This window comes from Euleptes europaea, chromosome 8 (assembly GCF_029931775.1).
Source record: "Euleptes europaea isolate rEulEur1 chromosome 8, rEulEur1.hap1, whole genome shotgun sequence".
NCBI classification, from domain to species: domain Eukaryota; kingdom Metazoa; phylum Chordata; class Lepidosauria; order Squamata; family Sphaerodactylidae; genus Euleptes; species Euleptes europaea.
The window spans coordinates 7,563,165-7,575,565 of record NC_079319.1 but is presented as its reverse complement, the minus strand read 5'-3'; the positions used below and the strand labels follow the sequence as shown (position 1 = coordinate 7,575,565).

Genomic DNA, 12,401 nt, shown 5'->3' with positions numbered 1-12,401 from the left:
GGATATGCCCTTTGATGCTAAGGCTCTGTTCTTTGACCAGACAGATGAGATCCTACACGACCTCAGAAAACAAAAGGCTACCGCAAAGTTAAAGGGAGTCTGTGACTAGCCCAAGTCCTCCAACAGGCTTCATGTGAAGGAGCGGAGAATCGAACCCAGTTCTCCAGATTAGAGTCCGCCGCTCTTAACCACTACGCCATGCTGGCTCTGGGAACTGGGAACAAACTGGGAACTGGGAACCAACTTCAGACTTGTCCTCTGACCTTATATTTTGTCTTGATCTGCTGCTGTCTTATGTTGTGCTAAGTTTCATGTTAACAGTACAGTAATGTGAAAACAGTATAAATTACAAGGAGTTCAATATAGATAGGGTTGCCAACCTCCAGGTGGTGGCTGGAGATCTCCTGCTATTACAGTGGATCTCCAGCTGATAGAGATCAGTTCACCTGGAGAAAATGGCCACTTTGGCAATTGGACTCTATGGCATTGAAGTCTCTCCCCTCCCCAAACCCCAAAAACCTCCCGCCAGTGGCAAAGAAGGACCTGGCAACCCTAAATATAGATAATACTAAAAATGTGTTTTTAAATGTATTTTTGTTTAGTATAACAAATATATAGAAATAGAGAATAAATATATCACATTTTAGAATGTTAGAGGTTAAATTGGGATAAACAACATATTCCCACCCCGTGTATATACTTTTTCTTCTATATAATTGAACAGTAGATGTAATATTTTGATGCATTATTGTAATCCCCTATTTCCCCCCTATCCCTTTTCTTTTATGTTCACTCCTTTATTCTTTTGAAAATTACAAAAATAAAAACTACAGTAATGTGTGTGTGTGTGAGAGAGAGAGAGAGAACAAAAAAGCTCGGCATTAGTAGAGTAACTCAGCCAGAGAAATGGTGAGAAGGAGAGAGAGAAAAAACATTACTGTTACAGCTGAATGCTCTACAGATCCAAAGCCTCTTTGCATTTTGAAGAGATGCTCAGTTCTTCCGCCAAGGAAAACAGCAGCAAGACTTGGCACAGGGACATCTGCCCAGATGTCAAACCTGTCAGGCCTATGCCAACAAACTGTGGCCGGCAGGTATGCTGCCTCTTAAGTTGCTCAGGAGGAGCCAGAAGCCCTCTTCGCAGCTGAATGAAGGCCTCGGGAGCCTTCTAACAGCAAAATCCCAAAAAGACGCAGCGGCCAATCAGATGCCTTGATGCCTTCATCCTATTTGCTACTCCATGAAGGATATTCGGCACAAAGGCAACATCTGCTACCTCTGCGAAACCTCATACGTTTTATCTCGGCCAATTACTCTTGTGAATAACCCAATATTTAAAAGGCTGTATTGGCAAGCGATTCAGAGAACGAATGGGAATTCGCCCCTGCACAGCGGTTTGAAACTGGCCGACTGATCTCTACAAAAGGATTACCATTAATGATTAACTCTTCCAGTGCTGCAAGCTAAGGTGGTTTCCAGGTGGCTGCATGAAGCAGTAATAAAATGGTGCAATGGAACAGCCGCAGTGGTTCAAAACGGTATTTTGTCCCCGTATACCTATCTGTAGGGTTGTCAACCTCCAGGTACTGCTGGAAAAATAGGCACCACTGTGCAAGTAACACGAGGTTTTGGAAATTAACACAGACACGAAAGATGTAACAAAGTGCAAAAGGTATATTAATATGCTACACAATTATACAATGAAATAGATTCTAACACTCTAATATAACAACTACATCTATCCTAAAGTGCAATAATTCATCACAATGGACATGAAAGTCCCAATAGTACAAAGTTCTAGTCTCCATACAGGTAAGGTGGTAGAGTATTCACAATAATGAGATATAGTGCTGATATACCAATGTATTCTTATTCTCTAGGATCCTTCACCAAGGTATCTGAACAAGAGAAACCATGGTATTTCTCCTGTTCAGATACCTTGGTGAAGGATCCTAGAGAATAAAAAGAATACATTGATATATTAGCACTATATCTCATTATTGTGAATACTCTACCACCTTACCTCTATGGACACTTGAACTTGAGACTTTCATGTCCATTATGATGAATTATTGCACTTTAGTTTAGGATAGATGTAGTTGTTATATTAGAGTGTTAGAATCTATTTCATTGTATAATTGTGTGGCATATTAATATACCTTTTGCACTTTGTTACATCCTTCGTGTCTGTGCTAATTTCCAAAACCTCCAGGTACTAGCTGGGGATCTCCTGTTATTACAACTGATCTCCAGCTGATAGAGATCAGTTCACCTGGAGAAAATGGCCACTTTGCCAATTGGACTTTATGGCATTGAATTCCCTCCCCTCCCCAAACCCTGCCTTCCTCAGGCTCCACCCAAAAAACCTCCCGCCAGTGGCAAACCCTACTGGCCTCCCCTCCTCCCACCTCCCTTTCCTGCCCCGCCTCTGTTGTGCTTCCCGCTATTGTTCTGTTTTGGTTGTTTATTACTTGTTGAGTAGGGTATTGTGGCTGCTAAGATTGAAGGCGCCTAGATTTTATTACCATTGAAATGTTATTGTAAATTATGGCTGTTTTAATTGTTTTAAATTACCATAAGCCACTGTGAGCCTGATCTGGTCAGGAAGAGTGGCCTAGAAATATAATAATATAATAATAATAATAATAATAATAATAATAATAATAATAATAATAATAATAATAATAATAATAATATGCAATCAGACAGCGCAAGGCATCAGATGAATCATTCACTAGGACTAAGGATGATAGAACTAGAGAACAACGCAAATGAAGAACAAGAAGAAAAGTTGGTTTTTATATGCCAAGTTTCTCTACCTTTTAAGGAGTCTCAAAGCAGCTTACAAATGCCTTTCCTTCTTCTCCCCACAATAGGCACCTTGTGAGGTAGGTGGGGCAGAGAGAGTTTGGAGAGAACTGTGACTAGCCCAAGGTCACCCAGCAGGCTTCATGTGGAGAACTGGGGAATTGAACCCAGTTCTGCAGATTAGAGTCCACCGCTCTTAACCACTATTCTGCTCTGTCCCACGGACGGGCCTCTCCTTCAACTATTTCTCTACAATAACTCTTTGGTTATCCATGATAATTACAAGCACTGAAATAACATCAAATCCACATTTCCATCCTTTACTATATGTCCAGGTTCAAGTCGGTCCTACCTTTTCTCCTTTCTCTGCTCTGCCAAACGCCCCACTCTAAAAGGAGAGAAGAGATCCAGCATTAACAATCATTGGTCTTCTTGTTGCATTCCATCCGTTTATTTTATGGCACGCCGACCACAATGCGAGACTGCAGAGGCCAATTGCATTTAATTTTGCCCAGTTTTGCCCTGGTCACACAAGGGTTCCGAAGTGAGCAAGGTAGGGTTGCCAACTGCAGGTTGGGAAATTCCTGTAGATTCAGGGGTGGAGCCAAGAAGGGCTGGGTTTGGGAAGGGAAGGGAAGGTTCTCAGCAGGTTATAATGCCATACAGAAGCCAATTTACCCTAGACGAACTGACATCTGTTGTCTGGAGACCAGTTGTTATTTCAGAAGATCTCCAGGCTCCATCTGGAGGTTGGCAACCCTAGCTCATCAAGGCCCCAAATCAGCCGGGAACACACACAAATACAGACTCTCTAGTTGTTTGGATGTTCTACGTTTTTATCTGGATTTGCAAATAAGTTTGTAATCTAGCCGCTTCCCCAAGAAGCATATTTTAATTTAAAAAGAATTAGGAAGAGTTTTCTAACAGTTAGAGCGGTTCCTCAGTTAAACAGGCTTCCTTGGGAGGTGGTGAGCTCTCCTTCCAAGGAGGTTTTTAAGCAGAAGCTAGATAGCCATCTGTTGGCAATGCTGATGCTATGACCTTAGACAGATCATGAGAGGGAGGGCATCCTGGCCATCTTCTGGCCTTGGAGTAGGGGTCACTGGGGGTGTTGGGGGGAGATAGTTGTGAATTTCCTGCATTGTGCAGGGGGTTGGACTAGATGACCTTGGTGGTCTCTTCCAACTCATGATTCTATGATTCTGTGATTCTAAGTTGTCTATTGTTAAGCACGGGACTTATCAGTTTACTGTGCAGGTCTAACAACACAATGACCGTAACCAGTAAACAAGAATTATCAGTGTTTTGAGGCTGAACCTTCACTGAAAAGATCTTCATAAACAATGACAAGAACAATTAAGAGTGTAAGTAGAGGAGGCCCTCAGGGGTATGTGACTGGATCTTCCCAGCATTTAAAAAAAACAACTGCAGTAGCAGCACATGGGGCTGATCACAATTGTCCCCTGCATGTTACCCTGAGAGGGCAGAAAGATGGTTTACTTTCTTTTTTTGTGCTCCTATTTTGTGCTCCTATTCTGTGCTTTTCCTGTGCTCCTATTCTGGATTTCTACTTTATGATATTGGCTTCGCAAATGCCCAGATATTTAGAGAAACTTTCAGCCACTGGTCCAGAAATTAATTTAAGGAAAGCCAAATATAAAAGCAATTTGTTTATGCATTGTGGCTAGGGTTGCCAGTAGGGTTGCCAAACTCCAGGTACTAGCTGGAGATCTCCTGCTATTACAACTGATCTCCAGCTGATAGAAATCAATTCACCTGGAGAAAATGGCCGCTTTGGCCATTGGACCCTATAGCATTGAAGTCCCTCCCCTCCCTAATCCCCGTCCTCCTCAGGTTCCACTCCAAAAACCTCCCACCAGTGGCAAAGAGGGACCTGGCAACCCTAGTTGCCAGTTCCAGGTTGGGAAATACCTGAAGATTTTGGGGCATGAGGAGGATGGGGTTTGGGGAGGGAAGGAACTTCAATGTCACAGAGTCCAATTGCCAAAGCGGCCACTTTCTCCAGGCAAACTGATCTCTCTAGCCTGGAGATCAGTTGTAATAGCTAGAGATCTCCTGTCATCATGTAGAGGTTGGCAACTCTAATTGTGGCTATAGACGTGAACATTAAGTTACATTCACACAAGAATGAGAAATAAACCCAGCATTTAAGCACTGATTATTTTTTAAATTTCTTACCGGTTCTCCTCTTTCTCCTTTTGGGCCAGGAAGTCCAGTTGGTCCAATTTCTCCCTTGACAAAAGGAAATGAGAGTTAGCCTTGGAATTCGAGGCACAACGCCTTTTCAATACGACCCACTATTCATTAAAACATACCAGACTGGTGAACAACATTGTGTTCTTCATCAGCCATAGACACAAACAAAGAAATAAAATGAGCTTTTGTTTAGAAGATGAAGGTGGCGTGTACAGAACCAAGAGAGATCACAGTACAGTGAGATAGTTCAGTTACAAAAAATATATATATACAAAGGGGCTGAGACGAACAGAGGTGGTTTGCACCTCTGTGTTAGCAACCCTGGGCTTCGGTGGTAGTCTCCCATCCGAGTCCTAACCAATGCCGATCTTGCTTAGCTTTCAAGGTCTGATGAGATCAGGTTAGCCTGGGCCAACCAGGCAAGATGGACAGAGGTGGTTTAGCATTGCCTGCCTCCGCGAAACAAGCCTGGACTTTGCGGCTGTGAAATAGGGTTGCCAAGTGCCCGGTGGTGGCGGGTAAAATCCTGCCAATCCACCGGGCTGGCCGCCGACCAGCTGAGGGCCGGCGGGCAGTACATGCATGCGCGTCAATTTCAGGTTTATCCGGAAGCGACGCAGATACTCTGGCTACCTCAGCTAAAACTCTATGGAAACCACAGAGATTAGGCTGAGATCTCTAGAACGTCTGCGTTGCTTTTGGGTAAACCCGGAAGTGACGTAGGCGTGTTGTGCGGGGTGCGTGTGCGTGCCACGCCACGCACTGTGGCCACAGCCCAGCAAAGCTCCCGTCGGTGGAGCTACGGGGCCTGGAAAGCCTACCATGAGAGAAACCAAGCTTCCGTGTCCCACTCTTTGCCTTATGCATGTGAATTTTACCCCGGCTGAAATGGAAGGAGAGGGAAGAATCGGGTTAACAGAGGAACGGAAGTCCTGGGATTTGTGAGGGCTGGCAGCGAGATCATCTCTAATGGAGGGAAAACTCATGCATAACTCAAAGGAACAACAGAGACAGACCGGGAGCAAACGTGAGTGAAGGTACCCATGCATAAATGACCATAGAATCATAGAGTTGGAAGGGGCCATACAGGCCATCTAGTCTAACCCCCCGCTCAATGCAGGATCAGCCTAGAGCATCCCTGACAAGTGCTTGTCCAGCCTCTGCTTAAAGACTGCCTGTGAGGAGGAGCTCACCACCTCCCCAGGTAGCCAATTCCACTGCTGACAAATGAAAATATGCAGTGAATAACGCAGAAGAGAAACTGCGGTGCATTTCTCTCATTCCTGTTCCAGGTGGGCCTTGCAAAGTGGATTGCAGGAACTCTGAACCCTCAATAGGCCTCCCTCTGGCCTAGGCCTAACTCACTTAACTTCTCCCCCCCTTCGGGTTTTGCAAAGAGAAGAAAACGGAGCATGATGATATCCTCTGGACAGCAATGCTGAAGAAACCACTTAGCCTGAGCAAAGCGATGTGTAGGTAGATAATCCACTCTGTGTGCTAAGCAGAAGTCGGCATTGTCTCGGGCGCCATTGAGTGAAGATAACGGAGATGCTCTAAATGCAATGAACTCCCGGAGGAGCACTTCCAATTTGGCCGTCTCTCAGCGGAATTTCATTTCGGTGATATTAAAGTGGCTGCACATTAGCATTTCCAAAGCCTGCTATAGATCCCTACACTTGGGGAGGGGTTGACATTAAAAATATACCCTTTCTATTGTTGCCTGCCTATAGTCTCCCTCCATGCAGTAATTCCTCATGTCATTCTCCAGAAGGTCCCTCATCACTTAAACTGCCACCGATCAAAACGGGGAGCTGCTATTTATAGACACAGAGGAACACGAGGCCCTGTTCTCTCGCTGCTTTAAATGGAAATGGGAACAGCTCAAAGGTGCTGCTATCTGGTGTTTTGAATCAGCGGGGAACATGGCTCCCAAAATACATCTCTTTGGCCAAGGATAAAAAAGGTGCACAAAGTTCGGATCATGCAGTTGGAGAAATGTTTGAAAGCTGCTTCATGGGTTGTAAAAACTGATGTTGCGTTTACTCATCAGTAGGGCTGTTGATTCGGTTCGGCCCGAACTGAAAATCAGCCGAATTTCCCCTGATTCGGTGGTTTTTAGTTCGGGAGGAACCGAACTCAAAACTGGCGGGCAACCGGGGGGACCGAATTCAGCGAGTTCGGGAGTTCGCGAATAAATTCGGCAAATTCGGGGCCGTCAGTAAGCAGCATAATCGTCAGTAAGCAGCATTCTCCTCCCCCGGCCAATCGGTGGCCAAGCTGGGTCTTCTTCTGGCCAATCAGTCAGGATTGAGTACTGGAGGAATCAGCTGATGTGCGGCCCGGCCAGGGAGAGAGAAAGAGAGAGAGCGAAATCCTCGTGTGTGTGTGGGGGGGTGCTTGTGCACATTCGCTCCTTTCTGTGGCTGCAGGGGGCGTATTTTTTGGGGTACAGACACAAAACTTTCACTGGAGCTTCAGATGAAGCTTCTTAAGATACCCCCCAAGTTTTGTAAACATTGGGTCAGGGGGTCCCGAGATATGGGCTCCCCCCCTTTTTCTTTCCATGGCTGCAGGGGGTGCATTTTTGGGGGTACAGATCCCAAACTTTGAGAGGAGTTTCAGACTAGTGTTCTTAAGATACCCCCCATGTTTTGTAAACATTGGGTCAGGGGGTCTCAAGATATGGGCTCTCCCCCTTTTCCCTCCCCCCCTTTTTCCATTTATGTGGCTGCAGGGGGCGCATTTTTGGGGATATAGCCCCCAAACCTTTAGCATAGCTTCAGTCAATTATTCTTAAGATACTACCCAAGTTTTGTAAAGATGGGTTCAGTGGGGGCAGAAATATCGCCTCCCCCCTTTTCTCTTTCCATGGCTGCAGGGGGCGCATTTTTGGGGGTGCAGATCCCAAACTTTGAGCGGAGTTTCAGACCAGTGTTCTTAAGATACCCCCCAAGTTTTGTGAACATTGGGTCAGGGGGTCCCGAGATATGGGCTTTCCCCTTTCCCCTTTCCCCTTTTCCCTATTGGGATGAATGGATCAGCCGATCCTGTGCATCTTCTCCAGAGCAAAACGTCCCGTGCCTAATTGGAATCATCTTGGATTACAAGTCCTCTTCAGCCCCTCTTGATGGAACAGAAGACAGCCACAGTAAGACCCCTTTGGGGGCTTTAATCTATAATTTTTCTCCTGTGTATGTGTGTGTGTGGGGGGGGGGGAGCAGAGTCTGTGTGTGTGTGGGGAGGGAGCAGTTTCTGTGGGTGGGGGGGAAGCCAAAGGGGGCTTTCGTCGGTTCTGCCTGGGGTGTGTGTTCCCCCTCGAGTCTCTCGCTCCTGGTTTGAGGGGGGAGGTTTCAGTTGTGTGTTGCAAAGGTGTTGTTTAACAAGGTTGTGTTGTTTTGCAGTTGTTTTGCAGTTGCTTTGGAAATTTCTCAGCTGTTGTCGGGGCTGGGAGCTTTGTGCGTGGGCGGCAAGCTCTGCTGAGAGATGCACATTAAGGGTGGGGGGGACCCCTTTCAGGGCCCATATCTCAGCCCCCCCTGACCCAATCTTTACAAAACTTGGGGAGTCTTTCAATAAACGTCCTTTGAAGCTCTGCCGAAGGTTTGGGATCTCTAACCCCAAAAATGCCCCCCCCAGAGCCACGGAAAGGCACGGTTGTGTTTTTAATGGCTTTATTTGGCCGAATTTTTTTCCGAACTTTGAATTCCCGCCGAATTGAACGGATCCGAAGTGGGGGAGTTCGGACTTCGGCATATCCCGAATCTAAACGGGCTGAATTCGGCCGAATCCGAACTATACCGAATTTTTTTTAATTCAACAGCCCTACTCATCGGGGGTGGGGGAGCAGATACCCATAAAATGCTTGCATACCTATTTTCGGGGTTGCAAAGAACCCCCACGAGGCCCCAAAGAAAGAGATTCACCTAAACCCAAACCAAACACCATGCAGATATAAATCATATGGCTTGATCCAAAACCCCTGCAGCAGCAATACGCAGAGGCGGATCTACTGTGAAACTAATGAAGCTTAAGCTTCAGGGGGCCCAATCCTGGATGGGCCCCCGAAGCAACTTTTTTTTAATGAGTGAATTTCTCTACAAAATTGATGGAGTTTTTTAGTGATAGAATCATAAGCCAATGTGTTGAAGTACTTAATATTGACTTTAGAATATGGTCTAATACCCATTTCACAAGGCCTCAAAATGTCCCTGTAATTGGTCAAATTTTCTTGGGGGCTTGCAGTGCTCGAACCCCCAGCTGTAGGGGCTCACTGAGCTCATCAGAATCTATTCATAGCATACATTTTGGCAGCTGGATCCTCAAATCCTTCGTTGGTGCATGGCTTAATAATTCTATAGCTCAGCCCTTAGGCTAGAGCCAATCAGAACCATAAAAAGACATCTGAATTCTCAATTCAGGCTGCATTCGTCTCGTGTGTGCATTTTAACACCAAAAGATCAGATTTTCACCTCTTTATCCTAACGTGCTCCCTCTGATGACCCCCTCCCTATTATTATTATTTATTAGTTAAATTTGTAGCCCACCCTCATTCCCAGTCAAAGCCAGGCTCAGGGTGGGTGTCATGACTCTAGGCCTCAAGTTACCAGGCCTACATCTCCCAGGTACCCTCTGGGCCTTGCGATTGGTGGAAGAGGATTTGGAGGGAAGGTTAGGGCCAATCAGGGGTAAGGGAGTGGTGCCTGGGGAGAAGGAATAAAATGCCTTGCCTGAAAAGGGAGGGGGTTCACTCCTAGGGAGCAGGACTGGGGAGAAGCTGCTGTAGACGGAGGGACCCCTCATCCAGGAAGGGGTGAGTTAGCCTGAGGCCTAGTGCCAGGAGACAGTTAGGGACAGTAAAGATAGATGTGTTGGGGGTTTTATTTGTTTGATTGGCTGCCTTTACTGGTTTTGTCATCCTATTGTGGCTTGAGCTATCATTATTATTAGACCTTTTTAATAAACTGTTTGTTACTCTGCCCTGGGTCCTCATGCCTCATTTGGTCACCTAGAAAGTATACCCTGTTGGGAGAAGAAGCAGCCAGGGACAGGGAGGGTACTCTCTGGGCCTTCTTGAGTTAGGCTCACGCCAGAGTGGTGGCAGCTACTGAAGATCCCATTCCTCTCTCTTACCTGACACCAGGTAACAACAATCATAATAAAATCATATATTTCTAAAATTCATAAGTAATCAATAAAATTCATAAAACCATTCAATACAGTTAACAAGATGGTACTCGTATAATTACAGGGACATTGGAGGCTCGGCCAAGCAGTCAAATCCTCATATCAGAAGCCCTGAGGGAGATGTGAGGGAGGCCAGTAACGATGACAACCTGTGGTCACCCTCAATTGTAGGCCTGGTGGAAGAGCTCTGTTTTACAGGCCCTACAGAACCTCTGAAGGTCCCATAGGGCCCTGATGTTACTTGGAAGAACATTCCATCAGGCTGGGGCCAGGGCCGAAAAAGCCCTGGTTTTTGTTGAGGACAACCGCACACTTTTAGAGAATGAACCAATACTTTTTTCCACGCATTGATGTTGGGTGGTGTGACTTTCATTCCTCCAAATTTTCTTTTTCTTCTTTTTTTGTAAGTTTTTGATTATATCCTTGCTAGTGTTTAGTGTTAAAGATGTATAGGTCAAGGTGTGCTTTGTCCGTAGTTAGCATGGATGATATTTTAATGTGTATATTTCTACAGGTTTCGTTAACTAGCAACTAGTCCTTCAGTTCCCATATTTACCAAGATATTTCTGTTTTCTAGCATATATTTTTTTATATTTTGCTTATTCAATTGAGTTTTTGGAAGAGGCAGACCTGGATTATTTCTCATTTACTGAATTTCTAGTGGTAGAATTCTTTTTAGACAGTTCAAAATAAGTATTCATGTGGGTCATGTTGAGGGTAATGCCTTTACAATGGTTGACCCGAGTCTTTCTTCCTCATGGCATCTTTGGTCCTCCCCAGTGCCATCTACTGAGTTTTTATGTAACTATTGTTTTGCTTCTACAACATTTTTTATTCACACCAATGACTGACATGTGAGATAACTGAGTACAGCAATTGTAATCAAAATCTGAGCTGCAGTAGTTAGTTTATTAAAAAGTTGTGGTGATCTGCCATAGATCAACCCCACTGAAGAAGATAACAGCGGTTACCCAGACCTTGTTGCTGGTGGGAAGGGGCTGACTGTATGGCCCATTTTCAAGGACTCCACCCCACTACCCTGTTCTCCACCATTTGGGCCTCAAGGTCCTTGCAAGGGCAGCAAGGCCCTTTGGACCTTGTTGGATGTTGCCCTTATGTTGCTGGTTGCGAAGGGGCCCCCATAACAGTTCAAGCTTCAGGGCCCCAAAAATGTAGGTCCACCACTCGCGATACCCAGCACGGTGCCTGTGGGCATGATTGTGGCCACAGATGTGCTCTCAGGTGCCCATGTGCTTCTTTGCCAAAGAATCTCCTCCCCAAAGCAAAGAGCCAATTCTAGCTTTCTTCCACCTTATTGGAGCAGAAGGCGCTTCAAATGAGCCTAGGAGGCAACATCTTTGGGTCTGGCAGAAAATATCTTCATCTGAGGCGCATGCTTGACTTGGGACTTCCCAATCATGTACTATTACCCCCCCCCCATGGCAGCCATTTTGTGACTGGTGCTGCCTCCCATGGAAGACACATTGTGGTGATTCCCTCTAAAGGTAAAGGTAGTCCCCTGTGCAAGTACAAGGTCATTCCTGACCCATGGGGTGATGTCACAACCCGACGTTTACTAGGCAGACTATGTTTACGGGGTGGTATGCCTTTGCCTTCCTCGGTCATCTACACTTAACCCTCAGCAAGCTGGGAACTCGTTTTTACTGACCTCGGAAGGATGGAAGGCTGAGTAGACCTTGAGCCAGCTAGATGAAACTGACCTTAGGCAGACCCTGGTGGTCCCTTCCAACTCTATTATTCTATGTGCCAGAGAGCCTTGGCACATCTCATCTCTTGGGTGTGTGTTTTCAAAGATGCCTCTATGTGTGTGAAATCCTCTAGGGCCTCAATATTAAAACACATTCCTGCAGATATGTTTAATGAAGACTCCAGAACACACGATGCAGTGCATGTGGGGTGAATCAAAACAGGCGCACATACTGTAAGTGATACAGACACAAGCAAGCCTGCCAAATACCGCCATCATTTCAGCCAACATGAGATTTCCCCCCCCCACACACACACACACACACACACTCAAAAAGACGTAACGTTTGTTTGAATGGAATTTAACACCAACATGTATTACCCTTATACATTTTTGGAATGGCCAAGAAAGCTCTTTCATCCACTGGCGAGTACTCACCTTCTGGCCTCTTGGGCCTTCAAACCCAGGGAAGCCTCTTTCACCC

General features: G+C 45.6%; 1 protein-coding gene across 1 annotated transcript in view; it reads right to left on the bottom strand.

Moving 5' to 3' along the window:
* Window positions 1-12,401, bottom strand: part of COL22A1 (collagen type XXII alpha 1 chain) — a 163,912-nt gene that overhangs the window by 99,016 nt on the left and 52,495 nt on the right. The window contains exons 10-12 of the mRNA XM_056854652.1: window positions 12,356-12,400; window positions 5,008-5,061; window positions 3,161-3,196 (exon numbers count right to left, since the gene is read on the bottom strand). Coding sequence (XP_056710630.1) covers window positions 3,161-3,196; window positions 5,008-5,061; window positions 12,356-12,400 — 135 coding nt within the window. The remainder of the gene's footprint in view (window positions 1-3,160; window positions 3,197-5,007; window positions 5,062-12,355; window position 12,401) is intronic.